Below are 26,688 nucleotides of genomic sequence, written 5' to 3'. Positions count from 1 at the left end.
ATGGGTAAGCTGAACTCTATCCATCTTATTTTAATGTCATGTTTTAGTGTTTAATGGAAAATTTTGATGGATATGCTGAAATATAATGCGCACTTCACTCACTAGGGGATGGGATTCATTCACTTGCATTTCTTATTTTAATGACATATTTTAGTGTTTAATTGAAATTTTTTGTGGGTAAGCTCAACTTTTATTTGGAAAGAAGAACATTGAAGAATACAACAAAGAACAGGGGCAGCACCCCAAACACATACTGTCACACCCTGTAAAGAGAAATAAGGATATTCTCAAATCCTCAACAAGAACTTCAAAAACTAAAAGAAATCAGCCCTCATAAAATAGAGAAAAAGTAATCTCAGATCTTCATTGAGGATATCATCCTTGCCCATTTTTTTTTTCTCTCACAAGCTGCTTAATTTTTTTGTTCTCAAGAAAGCATCTCCTGTTCCTGAATATGTGGTTCTCCACATTGACTAGCTCACTAGAAATGTGAATGAAGGCCATTTGAAAGAAATATTCAGTAAGTTCTCTCTTGGTATATCGATCTGCCATTTGTAGGTCACATCCGACAAATCTTATTTGGATTGACTGAGACTAAAGACTCAAGATCCTTGCAAAGAATGATGAAATAACTTGCAGATACTGCTTTTTCAATCTAAATATTGTCCTTTTAAAAATCCCTTATTTTGGTTTTGATGTTTTTCTGGTTTCATTTACTGGTCTAATTTCATAAACATGTTTAACATCACTGTGTACTTTCTGCTGAGATCCACAAGCCATTTTTATAAATCATATTATCGCATTCTACATGGTCATGTTTTGTAACGAGATCTTGTCCTCAAGTTGAGAGCTTGCACTGTGGCTTTCCTTTCCAACGGTTTAGGTACTTAAAATGAAGTCTTTCTCTCCTATCCTACATGAATGAAGTGCGATTTTGGTATTTTCTTCTCCTCTCCTCTCCACTAGAGAACGTGCTGATAGTTTCCTGGATTGAATTAGGAAAAATTCAGAGTCCTGGATTTCGAAATTACTTCCGACTATAATTGCATGAACCGTGAAGTGAAGTAGCAGTAGATTCAGGTCACAGGGAAGTGTTTGTTTCAAAATGTCAACCTGGTCGAAACCAATAAATAGAGCAAGGGGCTTATCATGCCCTAATCGGTTTAAAGGTTTTGATCTATGCTTATACTTGAATTGCTGTGGTTGAATATAATGCAAATACTTCTTTCATGTGAATTGGAGTCTAGAGGAATTATCTGCTTCTCAACCAAATATGTGATGGCTTGATCTAGTTTTGTTTTTCACATTGGCATTTTTCATGAAAATTTTGTGAGGCTTTATTCATGTTAACTGAATGCAAGAGGTTAATATTCAGATATGATGAGCTTTTGGGAATCTAAAATCATTAGTTGCTATCAGATTTATTCGAAGTAATTGATCGAAGGGCAAAGCTAGTTGTGAGTGAGTTGTCTGATGAGCAGTCCATACAGCCACCAGGTATGCATCCCAATACATTTAATGGTTTTTTATTTAACAATGTGTTTTGTTTGTACCTGGAGGGGGAACACCTTTGTTTTGAGCATTTACACATGTTTTTCATGGATTTTAATTTTTAATTTTTAATTTTAATTTTTATTTTAATTTTTAATTTAATTTAATTATTATTATTTTAATGGTTGTCTGCTACTTAACTTTTCTCTATTTTCTTCTAGCAACGAATAAGCTTCCTTTGGTAAAGAAACTCAAGCCAAGAGGGAGAAATCAAAGGAGAAGGTATTTAGATGCCTATCTTTCATTTTATTTATTTGCTTATGGGCAGAATACTTAAAATGTGTTTGTTGCCCAACAACAACAATTATGTTATTTATATAAAAAATTCTCAAACTTAATTGTTTTTATAGGGTTAGTTGACACTCTCCACTGCTGAACCTCCTAATCCTACAACAAGTGATCCTGAACATGAACGAGAGTAGACTAGCATACAACCATCTGCATCAAGTGTGACATCTGATAAAGATGAAGATGCCCCATCTGAAAATGTTACTACCATGTCCAGTAATTTTATAGACCAGAAAAGTACAGATGTTTTTGGCGAGTTGTGGAAATTGAAGCCATTGCTTGAAGAAAGGAAGTGCAATTATCAATAATCAGATTTGACACCACTCATGTAGAATTTTAATCAATTGTGCCTAAATTTAGGCCTACAAGCACTTCAGCCTTTTGACGCCACTCGTGCTAGGAGTAGACCATATAGAGGATTTGTTATTTATTTATTTATATTCAAGACCATTTTCAATTTATTGTAATAAATTTATATTTTTTTATTGTGTAGTAATATAAATTTTGTTTAATATTAGTTTTAATTGTATTGCATCATTTTTATGTTTCAAATATTAAAAAAAATACAGGTTTCAATTGAATTATATATAATAAAAAAAAATTAGTGGCCTGCACTGGGCCATTTCAAATCTATACAAAGACTATTACCGGCGCTTGTATAGACTTTTGTGGGTGCTTTTTCGTGAGTAAAAGTGTTCGAAAAGCAAGCTTTTGCCGGTGCTTGGATAGACTTTAGCTAGTGCTTTTTTCACTTTTGTCGGCGCTTCTGTTAGAAATACCAAGATCCAGGGCGCCAGTAAAAGTGACATAGTGTCGGTAAAAATTTTGCCGACATACCCCTTGGCCGGCGCTTGTCTAGCGCCGGTAATATAAAGAAATAGTGCCAGTTTTGGAGCCTTTTACTGATGGTTTTGATCACCGGTAAAAGTCTCTTTCCTTGTAGTGAATGGACTTGGTTCCATCACTGCCTAGAACCTCAGACATACGTGGTTTCCATTTGGTTACCGTGGCTTGCCACACACTTTCATCAATGGGTTTTAAGAAAATCCTCATTCTGACTTTTCAATAAGCATAATTTGAGCCATCAAAGGGTGGTGGCCTAGTAATAGACAAGCTATCGAAATTTAACATAATAAAGCTCTAGATCTTTACACTTAAGGAACTTAATCCAAGTTAATGAGCAACTTAGATCTAATACCACTTGAAAAGGGTGAGCTCTCAGTCCTAGGGGGGGAGGGTGAATAGGACTATGGCAATTAAAAAATTAATGAACTGAAAAATTAAATAAATAAGAAATTAGAGATCTCAATTATAGTAGATTTCTTAAAAATAGTCGTTCCTTCGTGTGTCATTTTAAGAATATCTCAGGCTTGTTTATTTGTATCACATGAAATAATTCTTTTGAATTTATCAGGTGATAGAGCACATGTAATTGTATTTAAAGCCTTAACATTAGCACTGCTTTCATTTTTCTGAGGTGTAGTCCATAAAAAAAAAAAAGCAATTTTTTTAATGGACTTGGTTCCATCACTGCCTAGAACCTTAGGCACGGGTGGTTTCCATTTGGTTACCATGCCTTGCCACATGCTTTCATCAATGGATTTTAAAAAAATCTACATTCTAGCTTTTCAATAAGCATAATTTGAACCATCAAAGGGTGGTGGGCTCGTAATAGACAAGCTATCGAGATTTGACATAATAAAGCTCTAGATCCTTAAACTCAAGTAACTTAATTCAAGTAAATGAGCAACTTAGCTCTGATACCACTTGAAAAGGGTGAGCTCTTAGTGCTTGAGAGGGAGGGTGAATAAGACTATGCTAATTTAAAAATTAATGAACTAAAAGATTAAATAAATCAGAGATCTCAATTAGAGTAGATTTCTTGGCAATAGTTGTTCCTTTGTGTGTCATTTCAAGAATATCCCAGACTTTTTTAGCTCTATCACATGAAATGATTCTTTTGAATTTATCAGGTGATAGAAACACATGTAATTGGATTTAAAGTTTTAGCATTTGCACTGCTTTCATTTTTCTGAGGTGTAGTCCATAAATAAAAAGCAGTTTCTTTAATAGACATGGTTCCATCATTGCGTAGAACCTCAGACACAGGTGGTTTTCATTTAGTGACTGTGGCTTGCCACATGCTTTCATCAATGGATTTTAAGAAAATCCTCATTCTGGCTTTTCAATAAGTATAATTTGAGCCATTAAAGGGTGGTAACCAGGTAATAGACAAGCCATCAAAATTAAAATCAAGTAACTTAATCTATGTAAATGATCAACTTAGCTCTGATAGCACTTGAAAATGGTGAGCTCTCAGTCCTTATGGGGGGGGATAAACTAAAAGATTAAATAAATTAAAAATTAGAGATCTTAATTATAGTAGATTTCTTGACAATAGTTATTCCTTCGTGTGTGTCATTTCAAGAATATCCCAGGCTTATTTAACTGTATCACATGAAATGATTCTTTTGAATTTATCAGGTGATAGAGCACATGTAAGTGCATTTACAATCTTAGCATTTGCACTGCTTTCATTTTTCTAAGGTGTAGTCCATAAATAAAAAACAGTTTCTTTAATGGACTTGGTTCCATTACTGCATAGAATCTTAGACACAGGTGGTTTCCATTTGGTTATTGTGACTTGCCATACGCTTTCATCAATGGATTTTAATAAAATCCTCATTCTTGTTTTTCTATAAGTATAATTTGAACCATCAAAGAGTGGTGGCCTGGTAATAGACAAGCTATTGAAATTTGACATAATAAAGCTCTAGATCTTTAAACTGAAGGAACTTAATCCAAGTAAATGAGCAACTTAGCTCTGATACCACTTGAAAAGGGTGAGGTCTCAGTCCTAGGGGGTGAATAGGATTGCCAATTTAAAAATTAATGAACTGAAAGATTAATTAAATTAGAAATCAGAAATCTCAATTGTAGTAGATTTCTTGACAATAGTCGTTCCTTCGTGTGTCATTCTAAGAATATCATAGGCTTGTTTAGCTGTATCACATGAAATGATTCTTTTGAATTTATCAGATGATAGAACACATGTAATTGCATTTAAAGCCTTAACATTTGCACTGCTTTTAATTTTTCTGAGGTGTAGTCCACAAATAAAAAACAGTTTCTTTAATGGATTTGGTTCCATCGCTGCCTAGAACCTCAGACATAGGTGGTTTCCATTTGGTTACTGTGGCTTGTCACACGCTTTCATCAATGGAATTTAATAAAATTCTCATTCTGGGTTTTCAATAAGCATAATTTGAGCCATCAAAGGGTGGTGGCCTGGTAATCGATAAGCTATCGAAATTTGACATAATAAATCTCTAGATCTTTAAACTCAAGGAACTTAATCCAAGTAAATGAGCAACTTAGCTCTAATACCACTTGAAAAGACTAACTTCTCAGTCCTAGAGAGGAGGGGGAGGGGGTGAATAGGACTATGCCAATTTAAAAATTAATGAAGTGAAAGATTAAATAAATCAGAAATCAGAGATCTCAATTATATTAGATTTCTTGACAATAATCATTCCTTCGTGTGTCATTTCAAAAATATCCCAGGCTTGTTTAGTTGTATCACATGAAATGATTCTTTTAAATTTATCAAGTGATAGAGCACATGTAATTGCATTTAAAGCCTTAGCATTTGCACTGCTTTTATTTTTCTATGGTGTAGTCCATAAATAAAAAGCAGTTTCTTTAATGGACTTGATTCTATCACTGCTTAGAACCTCAGACATAGGTGGTTGCTATTTGGTTACCGTGGCTTGCCACACGTTTTCATTAATGGATTTTAAGAAAATCCTCATTCGGATTTTTCAATAAGCATAATTTGAGCCATCAAAGGGTGGTGGCCTGGTAATAGAAAAGCTATCGAAATTTGACATAATAAAGCTCTAGATTTTTAAACTTATGGAACTTAATCAAAGTAAAAGATCAACTTAGCTCTGATACCACTTGAAAAGAGTGAGCTCTTTGTCTAGGAGGGGGGGGGGGGGATTAAATAAATCAGAAATCAGAAATCTCAATTATAGTAGATTTCTTGACAATAGTAATTCCTTCGAGTGTTATTTCAAGAATATCATAGACTTGTTTAGTTGTATTACATGAAATGATTCTTTTGAATTTATCAGGATATAGAGTACATGTAATTGCATTTAAAGCCTTAGCATTTGCACTTCTTTCATTTTTCTTAGGTGTAGTCCATAATTAAAAAGCAGTTTCTTTAATGGACTTGGTTCCATCACCGCCTAGAACCTCAGACACAAGTGGTTTCCATTTGATTAGTGGCTTGCCACACGCTTTCATCAATGGATTTTAAGAAAATCCTCATTATGACTTTTCAATAAGTATAATTTGAGCCATCAAAGGGTGGTGGCCTGGTAATTAAAAAGCTATTGAAATTTGACATAATAAAGCTTTAGATCTTTAAACTCAAGGAACTTAATTCAAGTAAATGAGCAACTTAGTTCTGATACCACTTGAAAAGGGTGAGCTCTCAGTCCTAGAGAGGGGGGGAATAAAACTATGCTAATTAAAAAATTAATAAACTGAAAGATTAAATAAATCAGAAATCAGAGGTCTCAATTGTAGTCGATTTCTTGACAATAGTCGTTCCTTCGTGTGTCATTTCAAGAATATCCCAGGCTTGTTTAGCTGTATCACGTGAAATGATTCTTTTAAATTTATCAGGTGATAGATTACATGTAATTGCATTTAAAGCCTTAACATTTGCACTACTTTCAATTTTCTAAGGTATAGTCCATAAGTAAAATGCAGTTTCTTTAATGGAATTGATTCCATCACTGCCTAGAACTTCAGACACAGGTGGTTTCCATTTAGTTACCGTGGCTTGCCACACGCTTTCATCAATTGATTTTAAGAAAATTCTCATTCTGACTTTTCAATAAGCATAATTTGAACCATCAAAGGGTGGCGGTCAGGTAATAGACAGGCTATCGAAATTTGATATAATAAAGCTCTAGATCTTTAAACTCAAGAAACTTAATCCAAGTAAATGAGCAACTTAGCTCTGATACCACTTTTAAAGGGTGAGCTCTCAGTCCTAGAGGTGGGAGGGGGGGCGTGAATAAGCCTATGCCAATTTAAAAATTATTAAATAAATTAGAAATCAGAGATCTCAATTGTAGTAGATTTCTTGACAATAATCGTTCCTTCATGTGTCATTTCAAGAATATCCCAGGCTTATTTAGCTGTATCGCATGAAATGATTCTTTTCGATTTATCAGGTGATATAGCACATGTAATTTCATTTAAAGCCTTAACACTTGCACTACTTTCATTTTTCTGAGGTGTAGTCCATAAATAAAAAACAGTTTCTTTAATGGACTTGGTTTCATCACTGCCTAGAACCTCAGACACAGGTGGTTTCCATTTGGTTACCATTGCTTGCCACACGCTTTCATCAATGAATTTTAAGAGAATCCTCATTCTAGCTTTTCAATAAGCATAATTTGAGCCATTAAAGGGTGGTGGCTTGGTAATAAACAAGCTATTGAAATTTGACATAATAAAGCTCTAGATCTTTAAACTCAAGGAACTTTATCCAAGTAAATGAGTATTTTAGCTCTAATACCACTTTAAAAGCGTGAGCTCTCAGTCCTATAGAGGGGGGAGGGAGGGGGGTCAATTGGACTATGCCAATTTAAAAATTAATGAACTGAAAGATTAAATAAATCAGAAATCAGAAATCTCAATTGTAATAGTAATAAGAAATTGATTCAAACCTTGTTCAATGGACAACCTTATACTAAAAACAAATGTTTTAGGTAAGACAATCTGATTTCTTGAACGCCGTAAGTATCAAGATCGTAAACTAAAACAAGAGACAAATGAAGAAAGTTATCTATTACAAGCGTTCACCACATGTACATGAAAATATTACAATCATTCAACACATATACATGACATACATCATTCACCACAAAACACCAGGAGTTATAGTGGTTCGGTATGTACACAAACTGTTCTCAAACAGTCACACATACTTTACTCCCAATAATCACAACCCACGTGATATTGGCATTCATTAATAATCAAGGTTTTCTCAGGTTCACCTTAAAACTTATACAATTGTATTTTCAAATGGGCTATCACAATCAAAACCCCTTGCTGAGATTTTCTAGCTACCTCAGTCAAAACCAATACAGATATTTTCTGGATATCTTAAGAAACCAAAAATAAATAAAGAATACTTAACTTCTTCTAAAGACACTCTTTGATGTAGCCCGTAGAATCGCTTTGCTTGATGTATAGATGTTCAATGTCTAATAAATATAATCAAGGGTTCTAGGTTCTAAATAGATTTTAAATTAACTCAAATCTTGGGCTACTTGTTTGAATTCCTTAGATCTCATAAAGTAGAGTATAAACTCCTTTTAAAATATAAGATTCACAAAATAGATATCAAGGAATTACAAAAACAAAAAACTATAAAAAGATCTAAAATTACTGGGCTATAGCTTAAAAATGACAAAGACTTTTCTCTCTCAAAGTGAAGCCTTTTTGTGACTTTTTTTTTTTAATGAATTAGAATAAGAAAAGACCTTTATTTATAGACTGAAAAACAGTTCCTTCAATTGGTCTAAGGTCTCCTTCAATTGGTCGAAGAATCAACGAAATTTCAAATTTTTGGTGCGATCGGATAAAATTGTCCTTCGACTGGTCAAGGGAGCATTATATCAGTTGCTGGAGTTCGAGTTGAGCTCCCTTCGACTGGTCGAGGATGTGTCCATGACTGGTCGAGCACACTGCTCGACTGGTCGAGGAACTACTAGAAAAATCTGATTTTTGAGTTTGAATCTTGGACTAGTTGAAGTAGATCCTGGACTAGTCGAACTTAGGCTTGGACTAGTCAAATTTAAGCCTAACCAAAGTATAAAAACCGGTATATGATTAACATATGAAAGGACCTAAGTATACAGTCTTTCTAAGGTCAGTTATACATAAAATTATTGGACATTGAAGTATATACTTTAAATTTTCTACTTGAATCTTCAGTAGCGTTCAGTGGATCTTCTACTTGAAGTAAACTTGAAGTTGTAGCTTGAGCTTGAACTTGAAGTAGAACTCAAACTTAAAGTACTATCATCATGTCTTGTACTTTCCAACTTCATGTGTAGAGGTGAACTTTCCATTTTGATTCACTTGAAGGTGAACTTTCCATCACATAAATAAGTCACATTGTAAGACCCGTGTCCTAGTCCGTACTGTTCCGTTAGCTTCCGCGGTCCTTCCGGTCAAATTCCGGCAACCTTCGCACCGTATTCGGTGTTTGGGCACGATCCTAAGCCAGGTCCCGCGCACCGACGTCGGCTTGATCCGAAAGTTGTATCATAGCGATCGCGTTATCGCCGCGGTTCCAACGCCGTGACTTGCGCACCGAACCGTACCCAGGCAAGAAGATGCCGATCAGCATTTATTCCGAAGAAACACCGCGCGTTGCGGATTTCGAGGGAATCTCTACACAATAAGTCCCATCAATCAACATTTAATGCATCCCATACATCAAGTACTACACCCATTCCCTCTTTTTCCAAAAGTCCACCATTCTTTCCACCTCACCACTTCTCTTTTCCAAATTTCAACAACAACCATACACCTTTTACAATTTTTCAACCCAACCCATCACTCCATCACCTCACCTCACCCATCCATATCTTCTTTCTCTCCCTCATTTCTCAAAATCTCCAAGCAACCCCCAAGCCTCAAACGTCCAAGCTTCCTCTCCCTCTCAAGTGTGGCCCACCTTCCATCTTCCATTTACACCCTCCCATCTCTCATCCACACCATTAATCCCCCATCATCCACCATCCAAGGCATAGGCAAGGTGCATTTGAAGCCAAGGGATCAAGGAGGAGGCCAACGAGGTGGGTGACCCACCGTTGAAATCTTATCTTTAGGGCCCACTTATTGGTGGGACCCATTTTGTTGTATTTGATTTAATCAAGAGGGGCCCATAGTGGTGGGGTCCCTCTGTCTCACCGTATCTCTCTCTCTTTCTTTGTAATGGTGTGGATCCCACCAATATGTGTTACATCTACCCCATCCATCTACATCAGACAGTGTGGCCCACTCTATTGCAGGTGATGATCCACACCATCCATTGTTTAGATGGCCCGATGCTTTTTTTTTTTTAATATATATATATATATGTATATACATATATGTTATATAAAATATATATAATATAATATGTATCATATATATAATATAATATATATTATATACATATATGATGGCGGGCCACATCTACGTGGGACCCACCATAGCAATGTGATTTGGAGTTTGGTCCAGCGTCCAGGGGACGCTGGACGTTGGAAGTGAAGTGTGTGCACTGACGTGGATGTGTACCAGCAAACACAAAAAAAAAAGGAAAAGGGGTTAGTTGCCTTTTTGGGGTGGGCCACCTATGTAGGCCCCACCTTGATGTATGTGCTCAATCCAATCCGTCCATACTCCTCTCCAGCTCATTTTAGGCGTTGAGCCGAACTTTGAGGGTAATCTGATTCTCAGGTGGGCCATACCATAAGAAATAGCGGTATCACCCTTGAAAACCACCTAGATCCCTGTATTCGCCAAAAATAGGCCATATATTAGACTCATTTGATCGGTCTTGGACTGTAGAATCCGATGGCTGGAGTGGATTCATCCGACGTGGGCCCCACACAGGAGTTTTTGCAAAAAAAATGATTTTCTTTTAAAAAAAAAAAACAACAAAGATTAGGCAGCAGCAGGCGCTGCTGCCATTGTCAGGGACGCCAGAGGGCGGGCAGACGAGCTGGATCCACGTCCAGCCGTGGGCCCCACCATGATGTGTATTTTGCACATCCACACCGTCCATTCGTTGACCATCTCCCTGGCCATGGGCCATTCAAAAAAATCAGCCTTATACGGAACTCATGTGGGCCATACTATTTAAAATCATGTGAATACATGTCAAAACATATAAAATCACTTGGTGGGGCCTACCTGAGTTTTAAACGTTGCTAAAACTTGGTCTGTACCGTCAGTGAGGTGGGACTCACACAATGAATGGGCTGGATTTGTGAACCACATTTCGGTGGGCCCACATCCGCCCAAGGTCCCACGACCTTACCAACAGGTTGGACGTTGAATAAACAATACAGTGGGCTCCTTGCCCACGTAACCTGTTCAACAGGTTAGATGAAAATAGACATTACGGTGGGCCCCTCCCTGATCACGTGGCCTTGTGAACGGGTGGGGTGCAATATAAACATTTCAGTGGGCCCCTGGCCTACCAGACCTATCAACAGGTTGTATGGAAAACAAACATTACCGTGGGCCCTATCCAGGCCCACGTGACCTTATGGATAGATTAGATGAATAATAATAATAATAATAATAATAATAATATATACAGTGGGCTCTACCATGGTCCACATGACCCTATGAATAGTTGGGTGGAAAAATAAACATTATGTTGGGCCTTAAGTTGGGTGGAAAATAAACATTATATTGGGCCTTAAGCCGGGTGGAGAACAAGCATTATGGTGAGTCCTACTCAGGACCCTCCTATGTATGTATTGTAAATCACGCCCTCTATTAGTGTGGGCTCCATCATGATGTATGTGTTTCATCCAACTGTCCAACTGTGTTGGAGATAATTTAAAACCCATTGTGGAGGCCCATCTTCATGTATTAGTGGTCCTTGTTGAGGCCCGCCTTGATTTGTATTAGGCCCGTATTATGAGGCCCATTTGATGTACTGGAGGCCCACGGGTCAAGGCCCAATAGGATGAACATAATGTCCCTTATAGTGTGACTCCACCATAGCATATGTATTGACACTTATAACGGGCTACGTCTTGGGAGCAATGCTAGTTTGACGTCCACATTGATAATGTTGGTTAAATGTCCGCATTATAGCTCTCCCTAAGGCCCACTGATAGGCCTAAACTTGTGGTAAGTAGGCCGTCTAGGCCCATCTCCATTATACCTAGAACCCATCTCTTATTACATGTTTAGTATAGATGCATGATTCATGATCATTCGCACCATATGTATGCCTGATGTAAGGAATTACCGATCATAGCATATACCTTTGGATAGACTGTTTATGGGCTCCCTGATAGGCGGAGTTGCCTCATATAAGTGCATGGTATATACAGGGCTGTTGCATAATTGATAGTGTGATTCATGCACTTGTATTTGTGTGATTGTAGTTACTGTATGCCCTAGCCATATCAGGGCCATAGCCTCCACAGACACATCGTGGATGGCAGGATTGGAAACCGAAAATATTTGGTTCTAGCATACGGGCCCCATAGACGTCCCTGGGTGAAAATTCCTAAACCCGATGGTACTAGAGGATGACTCCAACGTCGAGACCGAGTGGAGATATGAGCGCATAAGGGCCGAATACCAGGAGGCCGCGTCTCCCACTGTGTCGTGGTCGGTTGGAAAGGAGTGTGGCCTTACTCGCCCGAGGGTAGGGGGCAATACTAGGCTGAGTTTGACCAGCTCGCGAATGGGTCCGCTATCGACGTGCCGGATAGGTATTGTCAGACTATTGGCCAGGCGGATAGTGACGTTTCTTACGCTCACTTGGACTGTGCGGCTAGGAGAGCGACAGTGACGTTTCTTACGCTCACTTGGACTGTGCGGCTAGGAGAGCGACAGTGCCATTTGGAGTGTATTGAACCCCGGTGATTATCCAGAATGAGAACTGTACTGATACATGATGAGGATTGGCATGCTTGAGTTGCATCTCGCATCACATGGCTGTGTTATGGCCGATAGCATTCATATCTTGCACCGCATAGCCTTGGTACGGTTGATTGCATTCATGTGCTCATCACCATGATTCCGCATCACTCTGACCTTGCATTTTGAGCACGTTTATATTGCGCATACACTTACACCACCCTCTAAGCTTTCCATAAGCTTATGCACGATTGATGCGTGCAGGTGACGCCAGGACGCAGTCGCAGCCATAGTCTCGCTGTAGTTGGAGCATGCAGCCGAGCTTCTGGAGTTTTGTTTCTTTTATTACATTGTATTTTCCCCTTTCAGTCGCATTGTAGTAAAAAGTTTTTGATCATAGTGGATTTTGTGGTGGTGTTCTTGTGGTTATTGTTTGTGGGTTATGCTTTTTGTTATGCTCATTATGATTCAGACTGATGATTTGAAACCCTCCTTGTAGTCTCCCAGGATCGGAACCTGGTGAATGGGTGCCTCGGTCCGAGAATGGGGTTCTACGGAGGCTGTCGGCGCCGGATTCGGCGATCGGGAATTTTGTGAGCCCGGTTTCCGAGTTCGGGGCGTGACACACATTATAAGCTGTTTTGTCTCATCAAAATTTGACAAATAAGGGTGCTTTATACATCACAACACTTACAGGATCTATGATGCTAGAATAAGCATTGGAGTCAAGATTGACTCTAAATAAACAAAAGACTAGTTATGGTCGTGGAAGCTTCCATTTTCAAGGTGGCTACACCAATAGTGATCGTGCAATGGGAAGATGGTGTGGATATATTCCAAGTAATCCACAAAATCAATAAAATTTTACCAATTTCCATGGTAGCTAGAGGAAATGGTAGAGGCTGGTCTACACAAGATCGTGGAAATATGAAAAAATATTCAGTGTTGAAATTGCAACAAGTTCGACCATTATGCATCAAATTGTTAGAGCAAGCCAGTGAATCAAGTTGAATGATTCAACTATGTCGAAGCATCAAATCATGAAGAGGAAAAAACCACACTCTTCCTTGCACAAGAGAAAGGCCGTGTGTGATATCTTGACATGGGTTCAAGCAATTACATGTGCGGCGACAAAAATGTATTTATGGAACTCATAGAATGAGTTCAAGGTGATGTGACATTCGAAAACTCATAAAAAACTCCGGCGAAAGGTAAATGTAAAATAAAAATTTACAAGAAAAATGGTGAGCCACAATTTATCTTTAATGTATATTATGTACCCAACATGAAAAGTAACATCCTCAGCATCGGCCAACTACTTGAAAAGGGTTATGTGATACACATGGAGAACTCAATTATGTCATTAAAAGATATATGCGGTAGACATGTGGCATGGGTCTAAATGGCGAAAAATTGAATGTTCCTACTCCATATAAACATAAGGCTTGAGAAGTGTCTTTATGGATATGCCAACATTGAATCATGGAAGTGACATCTTCGCTTTGGTCATCTAAAGTTTAATGGCCTTAAGCTCTTGTCTTCATCAAGCATGGTTTATGGATTGCCTGCTATTGAAGCTCTATAACATATGTGTGAGGCGTGCACACTTAACAAGCAGCAACTAAACTCCTTCCCAATTGGAGTATCACGAAGAGTAAAGGAGCCATTACAATTGGTTCACATTGGTGTTTGTGGACCCATGAAGACACCATCTCTTGGAGGTAATAGATATTTCATTACCTTCATTGATGATTACAGTAGAAAACTCTAGTTATTTTGCATTAAAGAAAAGTTTGCAGCATTCTCTATCTTAAAAAAATTCAAAGCCCGAGTTGAAAATGAAAGTGGCTACAAAATCAAGGTCTTCATATTTGACAGAGGTAGGGAGTACACCTCAAATGTTTTTCGAGAATATTGCAGGGAACATGGCATTAAACAGCATCACATTGCATCTTATATGCCACAGCAGAATGGAATTACGAAATGGAAGAATCACACCATCCTCGACATGACGGGGACCATGTTGAAGGAGAAAGGCCTACAGAAGAGTTTTTAGGGAGAGGTAGTTGCATGTATTGCATATCTGCTCAATCGGTGTCTCACTAAGAGCAACAAGTTCATGACACTACAGTAGGTTTGGAGTGGCTACAGGCCAAGCGTGGCGCACCTTAAAAATCTTTGGATGTGTTTCCTACGCTCATGTTCTAGAAGCAAGAAGAAAAAAACTTAATAATCGTGGTGAGAAGTGTATTTTTATCGGCTATAGTGAAGAGTCAAAGGCATACAAGCTCTACAACCCACTAACTAATTAGGTGGTGGTAAGTAGATATGTGGTGTTCTGTGAGGAAGAAGCTTGGAAGTGGAACCAGAATAATTCGATCAAAGAGAATCAGGTCGAGGCCGAAGAATATAAAGAACAGAGGCATGTGAATCACGAACAGACATCCACATCACCCCCTTCAGATCGCAGAAGTTCAGGAGTACATTCCATCTCCCATAAAAGTACTTCATCAAATCAGAATTCAGTCAGCACATCTTCACCAATTCTCCTTCACCCTTGGCTCCTATCAAAATGAGAAGCCTCAACAAGATCTATGCAGAAATTGAAGAATTGCTCTACCTATATGTGGACCATGAGTCTCTCACATTCGAGGAGGCTATGAATAAAGAATGTTGGACAAAGGCTATGTAAGAAGAGATCCATGCTGTCGAGAAAAATCATACATGGGAGCTGATCTCACTCCTTAAAGGCCAGAGGACCATTGGTCTCAAATGAGTGTATAAAATCAAGCGAAATGCCAATGGTAAGATTGAACGATATAAGGAAAGACTCGCAGTAAAGAGCTACAAACAGAAATATGAGGTAGACTATGAAGAAGTTTTTACCCCAATTGCTCACCTTGACATTGTGAGGATGGTTATCTCCCTTACAGCTCATCACAGTTGGATGATCTACCAAATGGATGTGAAATCTGCATTCTTAAGTGGAGTACTCGAGAAGAAGTTTACGCTGACTATCTTGAAGGCTTTGTCATGCAAGGGGAACACAAGGTATATCGGCTAAAGAAAGCCCTGTATGGGTTGAAGCAAGCCCCTCGTGCTTGGAATGCACGAATCGATGACTATCTTCAAGAGGATAGTTTCGTTAAATGTCTGTATGAGCATACCGTCTACATAAAGAAGAATGCCCATGACGATATGCTTATATCTTATTTATATGGTGATGATTTGTTGTTAATAGGAAACAGCAAGGCAATGTTTGTAGAATTTAAGCAGGATATGTTCAATGAGTTCGAGATGATTGACGGTAGATTGATGTCCTTCTTCTTGGGCATCAAAGTGAAACAACAAGTCAGCAACATTTATATATCTCAAAAGAAGTATGTAAAGGAACTTCTTGAAAAGTTCAAGATGACCGATTGCAATACCGTAAATATACCTGTAGCAACGGGCCTGAAGCTGACAAAAGAAGGAGAATTAAGAAGTGTGGACTTAACAATATTCAAGAGTCTGATTGGAAGTCTCATATACTTCACATTCACTAGGTCAGATATTGTATACAGTGTTAGGCTTTTAAGCAGATACACGGAAGTACCAAAAGAATCACATTGGCTCGTTGCAAAAAGAATCCTCAGGTATGTCAAAGGAACCGTGAAATTCGGTCTCTTCTATCCATACAATGATGAAGTAATATTATATGGATACTCAGACAATGATTCGGGAGGTTATCAAGATGAAAGAAAAAACACCAAAGAATATGTATTCTATCTTGGGTCGACTACCTTCACATGGAACTCAAAGAAGCAAAGTGTGGTCACTTTGTTCATATGTGAAGTAGAGTTTGTGGCAGTATCATCCATAGTTTGTGAAGCAATATGATTGAAGAACCTGCTAAAGGAGTTGAAACATCCACAAGAGGAATCCATAGTTATATACGTGGATAACAAGTTAGCAATCAAACTTGCCCAAAATCCGGTGCAGCATGGAAGGAGCATGCACATCGATACTAATTATCACTTTCTAGAGATCGAGTCAAGTAGAAAACGGTAAACTTGGAGTACTGCCATACTATTGAACATGTGACAGATATTTTCACCAAGGCACTATCGACAGATACAATCAGAGGACTAAAGTCGATGCTCGGAATGAAGCCTGTTTTGGTTTGAAGGGGAGTATTAAAATGTTTGGCTGCCTAATGCTATTTATTATTTTTAGAAATTTGTGGTGTATTTACTCCTAGTGAATGTATCATACAGGGGCAGTAGTGTTTTTTGTAATCTCTTGTTAAAATTATAAATAGGATGCTATGAACATATAGTTGTATCAAAAAAAGCAGCAAGTGCTTCTCTGTACAGCAGCAACATTCTTTGGCAAAAAATAATATAGCATATTTTCTTTATCCTTTAGAGTAGGAGCTGCACTTGTCACCATTTGGACTTTGTAAAGCCAACATTTTCGGTGTTCTCTCCATCTCATAGAAAAGGTCAATTACAATATAGTGACGCATACAAGAAACGTATGTAATATATGTGAGGATACGTTTAGTTGCACATGGTTTCATGATACTCGATGCAATCAAACGCACGCTAACGTAGAAGCTCGTCTCAAACGGGAATAGGATCCACTAGCATCATTGTGACATGTTGTTTGGTCTCAAACGCTGAATTGGTGTATGAGTCCTGGTGCTGGTACAAGAGTTCGATCACACGTGCAAGATTCATGGGCCTCTTGATCACTTCCCTCGGAACGGGAATGGGTTCCATCCATTCCATGTTAGCATCTTTCCATGCGTCTGCAGTCTTCTCTAGGAATACCTTGCATGCTTCTCTGTATGTGGTGCCATGCTCCTTCATGTAGCAGTGGATTTCAGAAACAACATGTGTTCTCTCTTGCTCAAACTTCGGTAACATTGTTAGAAAGAAGAAAATGTTAGCCAGGTTAGGTGGGTCGCAAATGTGAGATAAAGGACTTAAAAGCACACATGCAACTGATCAACACTGTTCATCAGGTAAGGCCCCCAGTATATGATAAAATATTAAAGATTCTTTAAAAAAATAAGAAATGAAAATCAAAAGTATTTCCTTAATAAGTACTGAGAATTACAACATAATAATAAAATGGTATCTAATAATATAAATCACGAATGGACTTTTGCCGCACGCGGCGGGTTCAGACTGAGGAAATATAAGTAGTCAAGGACCTTGTTAGAAAAATAATGAATTTAGTGGGTTTTTTCGAGTACAAATCTATGGATGATTTATTACTGCTTTATTACTATTTTCTTTTTTTGAGTACTCCAAAGTTGTATTGCTTCTAGTCACATGGGCACACTTGGACAGTACAAGAAACCAATGAGAACTGTCCATTAGGTCCATAGTACATTTAATGACTTACAAGCTAAAATTATGATTAAGATTCAAGAAATAGCCCATAAAGTGTGCTTAATTGGGGTTTATGTTTGGGAGTCTTCTTGATTTTTGGTTTAGGCTCCGATCTTTTTTGGTTGAGGCAGGGCCAGGTTTAGCCCATAAATTCCCCTCTTTTCAAAATTTTTTTTTTAAAAAAAAAGTAAAAAGAAAAAGAAAAAGAAAAAGGCGGAGTCTATTGGTTTGGGAGTCTCTTGGTTTAACCCACAAATTCCCTTCTTTTCAAAAAAGGGCAAAAAAAAAAGAGTCTACTGTTGATGGCGGTGGAGTTGTGGGTGTGATTTGGCTTCAAAAGAAAAGAAAAGAAAAAAGGCAGGGCCAGGTTTTCTTTTTCCCTCCCTTTGCTAAGTGCATATTTCTGAGACTTATCAATAAAATTTCAGGTGTTGCATGTGTTCCCACCTTTTCTCATATATATATATATATATATATATATATATATATAAAATTTAAAAATTTAGAAATTAAAATTAAAATTAAAATTAAAAAAGAAGAAGAAGAAGAAGAAGAAGAAGAAGAAGAAGAGAGAAAGCCCATGATGTGGATGGTGAGGATTGTTTGTGAAAAAAGAGGTCCAATCAATAATGAGCCATCCATTTGGTAAGGTCGTCCATCATCCAATGTGTTATACCTCATTTGATGTGATGTCATCCCTGAGACGGCAAGTTGCAGCACTAGCCTCAACCAACTTAGGTACATTGATGGCCCACTCAAAGGCTTCCTTTGTTACGATATCTCCCATTCCAACCAGAGATGCTACACTAAGCATGGGATAGCCATTAATGATTAATGCAATTTTCATATACTCTTCTAATGTTGGCACATACTCTTCGCTGGTCCATCTCGCTTCCTCTAGGTAGCCTTTGCCCAAAACCGTAAGCTACATGTACAAAAAATTAAAATTAAAATTAAAATTAAAATTAAAAAACAAAAATAAATCTAAACAAGTTAGAAATTGAAGAACTCATTTCGCTAACTACCAAGCATAAATTAAAGAAAGATCCTATTCTTTTTTTTTTTTTTTTTAACACACACACACACCCCACACACTCAAGCTAGTGGAATTTCACCACATATGGATACTCGAACCCTTAAAGAAGAAAGATCCTATTCATAAGCTTTACACTATTCTCTATGTATAGGCCATCTTTGGAGTAAGACGGCATACTGTGCATTGATCCACACCATCCATTCTATGGGTTGTTACTATCTGATCAATGAAAAATTTATGGATGGTTAAAAGAAGTTTAATGGGTTGTAACTATCATCCAAATGTTTTATTGATCAGACCATGGGAATCACACACTAAGCATAATTTTACTTGAACTGGATGAATGAATTTGCAGTGACTAGGGTCCTTACTCTTGTTCGGGTGGTAGACTCTCAGGAGTTTCAACACCGGGTCAAGGGTTTGACTACCCATAGGTGGTGAAATCCCACTATGGTGTGAGTGACTTTGTGCATGTTAAAAAACAAAAAAAAAAAAAAAAAAAAAAGACATTGCAGTAACTATAATGGAATCCTGGCCATGAAATTCAAATGGGTTCGATATTGGTTTTGGTTTTTCAATGGAACAAAATTTCTTTTGGAGTGGTAGAAAAATTTCAACCACATTAGCAGGCTCCCATTGCCTACTTTCTTTCTCTCCAAATCACAAGTGTACCATTTGCGATTTGAGGGAAGCATTTCCCATCCGTTACAAATATAAAACTTCAAAATATGCCCTAAAAGAACTTTAAGAAGTAAATTTGTATACACGTACAGCTTTCTTTAAGTAGGGTATACGGTAGGATTTCCCTTCCTTGCTCAATTCATCCTCAAATTTCTCGACTGCATTTAGAAGCGCATTATAATGCACTTTCATGTAATCAGGCAGCTGATCCATGATCGCCCGATCCCATCTGAAAATTAAGTGCCAATTCACGCATTACACAAGATTCAGATGTGGCATGAGAATAAATGAAAAGCAAGAACTAAGGGTGACAATATCAAACCTCTCGATTGCAATAGTATATAGTTCAAGCTCCTCGAATGTACCGTGTACGTCATAAATGTCATCCAATATTGATGTTAAAGATATTATTGTGGTCATCATCCTTCTTGCTCGGGCATATTGTGGTTCGAAATACACTTCTAATATCCAAAAGTACAACTCCACTATTCTATCTCTGATGAATGGAAGCTTTGTTGAAAAATCATTCTCTTTCCACCATCTGAAGAAGAGATTTCAGCCAGTTTTAAAAGAAGTACACAACAGTTTTTAAAAAAATGTTAATGGTAGAAAAATACAAGAGATTTTACCAAAAAAAAAAAAAAAAAACCTACTTAATATAGAATTTACATTGCACTAATTTTTTCAAAAATGAGTTTTCATTAAGCTACCCCATTAATTTACGTAATTATCACTGGAGTACTTTCTGTTAGGTTTCTTAATGAAAGTTGAGCTTGGCAGTGTGAGCTAAGGGGTTGGTGGCTCAGGCTTGCATCAAGGGTCACTTTAAGCTTGACCCATTTCCTACATGGGCATATAATCTAAGCATGAACCCTACCCTTCGACTCTTGTAGCCCTAACCTAATGTCAAGATCAGATCAGGGATGTGTAGCACTAGAAGAGGCACGATCCATATTGGCTGATATTCTATTGGAAAGAAATTCAGGAACCAGTGGTGCAGGAAGTGGCCAGAAACATTAAATTCTTCCATACTCGTCAATTGAAAGACGTTCAATTAGACCGTTCAAGAAGGTGAAATTGGACTCAAGGTTGTCATCGAGGAACCAGACCTGGTTGAAGCAGAAGTTATTGGATAGTATAGTATAGTGAGTTACTCTCTTCAAAACATTTGACCAAGTTGGGTAATAACGGGGCTGTTAAGGTCTTATTTAGTAATCTATTTGAACTTCCTAGAATTAGCCAGTGTTGCATTGCTATGGATCGGGTAGGCCTCCGAGCCAATGGAGTTATCTAGGGTTCGAGAGGATGTATATAAGCACGGGCATGGTTGACCTTGGGTTGGCTCCTTTCTTTTCTTCTTCCTTTTTTATATGGTTGTGTTAATGCTTCCTTGATTTAGAAATGAACTTACGGGCTAGGTTGAAGGTGTATCTTTTACTTCATTAATACAATTATGTGGTTTGCTTCCAAAAGAAAAAAATTAATTAAAATTGAGAGAGAGAGAGAGAGAGAGAGAGAGAGGAAAAGAAAAGAAAACATTGGAATTGCTCTCAAAACACACCTTGAGATGTCACTTAGTTCCTTCTTGTGCAAAGACTGCAGCATATTGAAATCCAACTTCGCAAACTCTAATAGTATATCATTCCGCTCCTTCTCTTCTTGGTAGATTGAGATGTAGTGCCTTGATTGTAGCCTTTCAACACGCTTGTGCAGTGGTAGGTCCAAGGCAAACTGTACTAGAGTTGAAAGGGGAGAGCTCAAATGTGACATTGCTGACTTAAGGTGCTCAGTGGTGAAATTTATGGCTTCATCCAATATATTATCTTCACGTGTGCCAAGATATGCAGCTTCATACAAGCTTAACAATCCTCGGATGTCATCTTTTAATGTCTCCTTAAACTCACCGTTTTCATCTTTAAACCTTCTAAACACATCTGTTTTGCAACCAAACATTTTACGATGTTAACTATCAAGAGATAACAGAATAAATTGATAGAACTCTGTGATGTTGATCATCAACATATGGTATAGTAAATTGAACTTCTAGTCAAGCAAATATGGCACAATCATGCAAATGGTGTTGGTGTGTCCACATGCATAGATGCATGAAATGTGTCTATAGATGGATGCACATGCACATATATACATGCATACATAAATTTGAGTATGTAACAATTTTAAGAATGATGAAAGTGTTGGTACAAAAACTTACTAGATGATACATTATACCCTTGTTGCCTTAGGAGCCGAAACCAAAGAGCAACCGCATGAAGATCACCGCTAAAATCATTGCCATTAATATGGGCATCATGCATCCTATATAATGCATCTTTAATCTCCTTTTCAAAGTGATAGGCAACTCCGAGACGTTGAATTTCATTGATTAAATTCAATTCTTGCAAAGGATCACTAAAATTGAGAAGCATCTTCTTCAATTCTTCCTTTTGTTTTACAGCCCTTTGTTTGGTTAGTACGTCAATCTCCTGTATTGACACTGTAGATTGTCAGATTTGACCCAAATCTTAAGGTATCAACTGCAAAAACTTTATGTAGTTAGTAAAATCTTATTATTTAAAAGATTGAAGAGACTTCCTTTCACATTTTCCTTTGGGATAGAAAATGGAGGTCGGATCCACTACAGAGCTTGTAAGTTAAGATTCACCTACAAAACTTGTTATAAGGCTCACCGTAATCTGTAGATGACATTCTAGCCATCTATCAAATCCTCCTACTCATGATTGCTGCCAAAACTCAGGCTAATCCTAAACTTGAGTTGGCTAGAGGGAACCGTTGGGATGGGAATACCCACAACTCCATCTATCATCTATGCCCCCCAAATCTACTCAAAGCCCCAAAATCAGTCATGTCTAAAACTCAAAGCGCACTACACAAAAATCAGGCCATTTCAAAACTGAAGTAGACAAAAATTAAAAAAAAACATTTTAAAGGTTCTTGGTGTGATTTGAATGGTTTGGCCCACCTGCGAGAGTGGCCTGATTTTTTTTTTAGCCAACCTGAGTTTCGGATCAGAATGATTTTTGGGCTTCAAGGAAGACATGATGGGTTGCGATGATGGATGGTCTGAATGTGAATAAAAACTCAGGGTAGCCCCACAAAAAGGTTTCTAACATAAGCTGACCCTACAGAGCTTTATACTGGATTCAACCTCACTATTTCATATGTAGTACTTGCCATCTTATCCGGAGACAATGTAACAAACCGATCACCCCACACGCTAGGGTGGTAATTTGCACAACCGCGACCAATCTCCTTTTTTCCTTTCGTTTCCACCTGATTCTTGATAGAAATATCCGAGTGGGCATTTCCCAAAATAAAAGCCATGAATGGCAGGGAAGATAGAAATGGCTGTGATGGGAATGGCAAGAACTGTATTCTGTGTATGTTGGATAAAGCAAGCTATGAGTCCAAAGGTGAACATAGCGGGGTATTTATAAGAACTGCCCGGATGGTCTGCTCATGAGGTAACCACAACAATGTCCTCTTGCAATAATATTAGAAAAATCTTGGTAAAAATAAAATATAAAAAATATTCACCATAAATTAATATAAAGTTATAATTTTGAAAATTTTAATTTAATTATTTAGGTTTTAGATATTTATTTTGTAAAAAGTGAAATAAAACGATATTTTCAAAATATTGGCAACATTTGCAACATAAATATGGACAACTTAGAGGAATAGTCCACATTCCATGGAAGTGGACTTGTACGGCCACACCCTGCGTTCTCGAGGATTACTATCCTATTATGGCTGCATTTATAAATTAAAGTGGGTCCCATTATTTTATGGGAGCAGTCATTCTAGTAGGCTCCAATATAAGGGTTGGGTCCGGCTCCATGGATCAGTGGTAGAGAGACTCTCTCAAATCTGAGATAATGGGATCGAGTGCCAACGTTATATGGGTGTAAAAAGAAAAAAAAAAAAAAAAAAACTTCAATAGTCAAAGAGTTGTGGACCGTTCACACGTAGAAGAAAGTAGGATGTAGCGAGAAAAATGCTTTTCCATCGAGAATTATCCTTTTGTGGTTAAAAATTAAAAGGTCGTTTGTTGTCCACGTATTGAGTTTTGTTTCCATATATATATTTAAAAAAATGGGAGTTATATGATACTTTAGATTTATTTATATTGAAAAATGCTTTTCCATAGAGAATTATCCTTTTGTGGTTAGAAAATTAAAAAGTCGTTTGTTGTCCATCTGCTGAGTCTTTCTTTTTTCCTTATATAAGAAAACGAGAGTCATATGAATGATACTTTGGATTTATTTATATAGAAAAGCGAGAGCCATATGATACTCTAGGTTCATTTACATAGAAAAACAAGAGTTAGATGATACTTTACATTTTTATTTTATTTTTTTTTTCAAAACCAAGGTCATATATATTCATATCGGGAATGAGCTATACAACGCACCCACACTTCAGGCCTGCTCGGGAAAAAAGGACCCGAGGACCAAGCTTATCATATTACTTACAAAAAACCCCGCCTATCGACCAGGCCAACGGGAGTGGGCTGCCTAAATCTCCCAACCCAACCTTATCCAGGAGCAAAAGACCCCTAACCTCAAAGGGGAGGTCACTATACGAGGAAGAGAAGAAGAAACCTTGGGTTTCTGAGCCTCTACGGGCCATCCTATCCACCGGCCTATTTCCTTCCCTGAGAATATGTAAAATGGACACGTCGGCCCTCATTACAAAGCCTCTGAATCCTTTGTAACCAGTATTTCCATTACCAGCTCGGTTGGGAAGAGCCGTTCAAAATCGACACCACCAATTTGGAATTCGACTTGATCTCTACATGGAAGAACCCCGAATCAACGCAAAGGCACAAACCATGGTAAACTGCCCAAAGCTCGGCCATGGAGTTTGATCCCACCCCATAACCCAAGGAGAAAGCAAAATGGAAGGAGCCGTTGTCCCCTCTACAAACACCACCTCTCCCGGACATGCCTGGGTTCCCTAGAGCAGAACCGTCCACGTTGAGCTTGATCCAACCCTGCTGCGGTCTTCTCCACTTCACAACCTCCAAAGGAGGGCCGAACGAGCTGCCGGAGGGAAAGCCCAAATCTGTGAGTAGCCTGCTATCCGGCAAGGAGGGCCAAGATGGAGAATTGGTGTCGCAATGTGTTGAGGCGAGCCACCACTTCACGTGGGCAATAACTATCGACGGATGCGGCGAGAGACCTCAAATTTGGCCTCGTTCCTGGCACGCCAGATTTCCCAGAGAATGAAACATGGGGTCAGCCCCACAAGGCTGCAAACCGCCTTCTAGAGGAGAAGAGGAGCCACCAAAGATGCAGTCTAGAGGAAACGGTCTAAGAGACTGACGAGGATATGCCGAATGTGTCGCTAAAGTAGCTCCAAACATCAGTCGAAAGGGCTCTGCTGATGAAGAGGTGGCCTAACGATTCGCAGTTAGGACAAGAGTACTTGATACCCTCACAGCAAACGTAGGAGGACGCGAGCCGCACCCCTTTGGACTGAACACAAGTGTCCACCAGGATGGCTTGGCGCAACAGCCTCCACATGAATAGGGAGAGTTTCAAAGGTATTTTAACATGCCAAACCCACTTCACCCACCCTTTCTGTTGACTGCTCTGCCTACACTTCTCCCAAGCTGACTTAACTGAAAAGGAACCCGATGGTTCAAATGGCGAAAAGCATTCTGCAGCTTCCTCAGAAACAGAGAACCCTCCCTGAAACAGGAAATGGATGATATCCTGGTCCAGATAAGAGAAGACGGACAAAGGAGGGAGGGAGCCATTAATGCCGATGAAGTCACGAATCCTCAAGGAGCGCAATGATGGAGGGATTGGGCTATCTAGGAGGGAAGCAAGCATGCCCAGCCCGGTCCAGTTGGTCGACTAGATGTTAGCGCCACCCTGCCCTATGTGGACCTGGACCAGATTGTCTAGCAGCGGCAAAAGATCCCCGATGCTCCTCCAAAGCAGGGAAGCAGGAATAGGGCTCCTTCCAGCGGCGTCAGGGAGGAAATCTTGGGCATATTTGGATCACATAAAAGAGGCCCAAAGACTTGGATGCTTACCGAACCGGACAACCTATGCCATCTTGAGCCGAAGAGCTTGCATAACCCCTTTCAATTTCCTGATGCCCAGGCCACCTTCACGCTACGGGATGGAGATAGCTTTCCAATTCGTCCAATGGAGCTTTCATTTATCGTCTAACCAACCCCAAAAGAAGGGGGCGAAGTGCTTCTCCAGCTCCCCAATAACTGACGTAGGAAGATGAGCGGCAGCCATGGAGTGCACAAGGATGCTCCCAAGAACGTGCTGGACCAAGATACCCTGACTGGCCTACGAAAGGACTCTTGCCTTCCAACCAGCAACGCGCGCAACCACCCTGTCAATCAAGGGTTGAAACAAGGCCTTCTTCACTCTCTCTGAGCATAAGGGAACCCCCAGGTAGATTGGGCACGAGATAGACTTGGCAATCCCCAGCACACTCTCAATAGATCTGATTCTGGACTGTAGGAGCTTACTGGAGCAGAGGAAGGAGCTTTTTTAGAGATTCACCTTCTGTCCTGAAGCCTCTTGATAGGCCTAAAGAAGACCCTTAATAGCATTCAACGAGGTAACACCTCCATTCAAGAAAAGCAGTGTGTCATCTTCGTAAAGTAGATGGGAGAAGACTGGACAGCCTCTCCTCAACTGAAAAGGCTTGCAGGCACCACGCTCCACCAAGACTTTAATCCCTCGGCTGGGAATTTCAACGGTTATGATAAAGAAGCTAGGCGAGAGGGGGTCACGTTGCCTTAACCCTCTAGAGGAATTAAAAAAACCAGATGCCTCTCCGTTAGCGAGGAAAGAGAATTAGCTTACGTAGATGTTCTGTCCATGTCTCAGTATCAGCTTGCGTCTCATTTTTGTCTAACTAAACATCCACAACCAACTTTTTCGCTTTCTTGTGTTCATCTTTACAGAACAAGGACTATTCATCTAACTTAACATCACGACTAAGGATGATTTTCCATATGACCTGGTCATATACCCTATACCCATTCACATAACCAACAAAGCTGACAAA

The 26,688-nt window shown here is 38.8% G+C and overlaps 3 protein-coding genes and 1 long non-coding RNA gene across 4 annotated transcripts; 2 read left to right on the top strand and 2 right to left on the bottom strand.

Moving 5' to 3' along the window:
- The first annotated feature begins 1,417 nt into the window (after positions 1 to 1,417).
- LOC131220631 (uncharacterized) lies at positions 1,418 to 2,323 on the top strand. Its single transcript, XR_009158742.1, has 3 exons — positions 1,418 to 1,497; positions 1,724 to 1,773; positions 1,902 to 2,323. It is a non-coding gene; the product is annotated as an uncharacterized LOC131220631 (long non-coding RNA).
- Positions 2,324 to 14,511: 12,188 nt separating this feature from the next.
- Positions 14,512 to 16,407, top strand: LOC131220237 (secreted RxLR effector protein 161-like). The gene is made up of 2 exons (XM_058215196.1): positions 14,512 to 14,590; positions 15,770 to 16,407. The coding sequence occupies exons 1-2, from the start codon at positions 14,512 to 14,514 to the stop codon at positions 16,405 to 16,407; spliced, it is 717 nt and encodes a 238-aa protein (XP_058071179.1).
- Positions 16,408 to 16,912: 505 nt separating this feature from the next.
- LOC131221662 (sesquiterpene synthase TPS2-like) lies at positions 16,913 to 22,129 on the bottom strand. The gene is made up of 6 exons (XM_058216959.1): positions 21,839 to 22,129; positions 21,188 to 21,560; positions 19,949 to 20,167; positions 19,717 to 19,855; positions 18,586 to 18,834; positions 16,913 to 17,426 (listed from the first exon to the last, which is right to left on the bottom strand). Exons 1-6 carry the CDS (start codon positions 22,050 to 22,052, stop codon positions 17,133 to 17,135), a joined length of 1,488 nt encoding a protein of 495 aa, XP_058072942.1. The 5' UTR covers positions 22,053 to 22,129; the 3' UTR covers positions 16,913 to 17,132.
- A 2,244-nt stretch (positions 22,130 to 24,373) lies between these two features.
- On the bottom strand, positions 24,374 to 25,484 carry LOC131220236 (uncharacterized). The gene is made up of 2 exons (XM_058215195.1): positions 24,973 to 25,484; positions 24,374 to 24,722 (listed from the first exon to the last, which is right to left on the bottom strand). The coding sequence occupies exons 1-2, from the start codon at positions 25,482 to 25,484 to the stop codon at positions 24,374 to 24,376; spliced, it is 861 nt and encodes a 286-aa protein (XP_058071178.1).
- Positions 25,485 to 26,688: the final 1,204 nt, after the last annotated feature.

This window comes from Magnolia sinica, chromosome 12 (assembly GCF_029962835.1).
Source record: "Magnolia sinica isolate HGM2019 chromosome 12, MsV1, whole genome shotgun sequence".
In the NCBI taxonomy this organism is placed as follows: Eukaryota; Viridiplantae; Streptophyta; class Magnoliopsida; order Magnoliales; family Magnoliaceae; genus Magnolia; species Magnolia sinica.
Note: the sequence above shows the minus strand (reverse complement) of the source record. Positions and strands in the feature narration are given on the sequence as shown.

What these genes read in the sequence shown, in the direction of transcription:
- LOC131220237 (XM_058215196.1), top strand. Translation starts at nt 14,512, where the DNA reads ATGGAAGAATCACACCATCCTCGACATGACGGGGACCATGTTGAAGGA. An exon ending in AGAAGAGTTTTTAGGGAGAG is followed by an intron (nt 14,591 to 15,769) that starts GTAGTTGCATGT and finishes TGTTGTTAATAG; the next exon opens with GAAACAGCAAGGCAATGTTT.
- LOC131221662 (XM_058216959.1), bottom strand. Translation starts at nt 22,052, where the DNA reads ATGCTTCTCAATTTTAGTGATCCTTTGCAAGAATTGAATTTAATCAAT. An exon ending in AGGGTATAATGTATCATCTA is followed by an intron (nt 21,561 to 21,838) that starts GTAAGTTTTTGT and finishes GTTGCAAAACAG; the next exon opens with ATGTGTTTAGAAGGTTTAAA. An exon ending in GAACTAAGTGACATCTCAAG is followed by an intron (nt 20,168 to 21,187) that starts GTGTGTTTTGAG and finishes TCTCTTCTTCAG; the next exon opens with ATGGTGGAAAGAGAATGATT.
- LOC131220236 (XM_058215195.1), bottom strand. Translation starts at nt 25,484, where the DNA reads ATGCTTGCTTCCCTCCTAGATAGCCCAATCCCTCCATCATTGCGCTCC. An exon ending in GACACATTCGGCATATCCTC is followed by an intron (nt 24,723 to 24,972) that starts GTCAGTCTCTTA and finishes GCCGGATAGCAG; the next exon opens with GCTACTCACAGATTTGGGCT.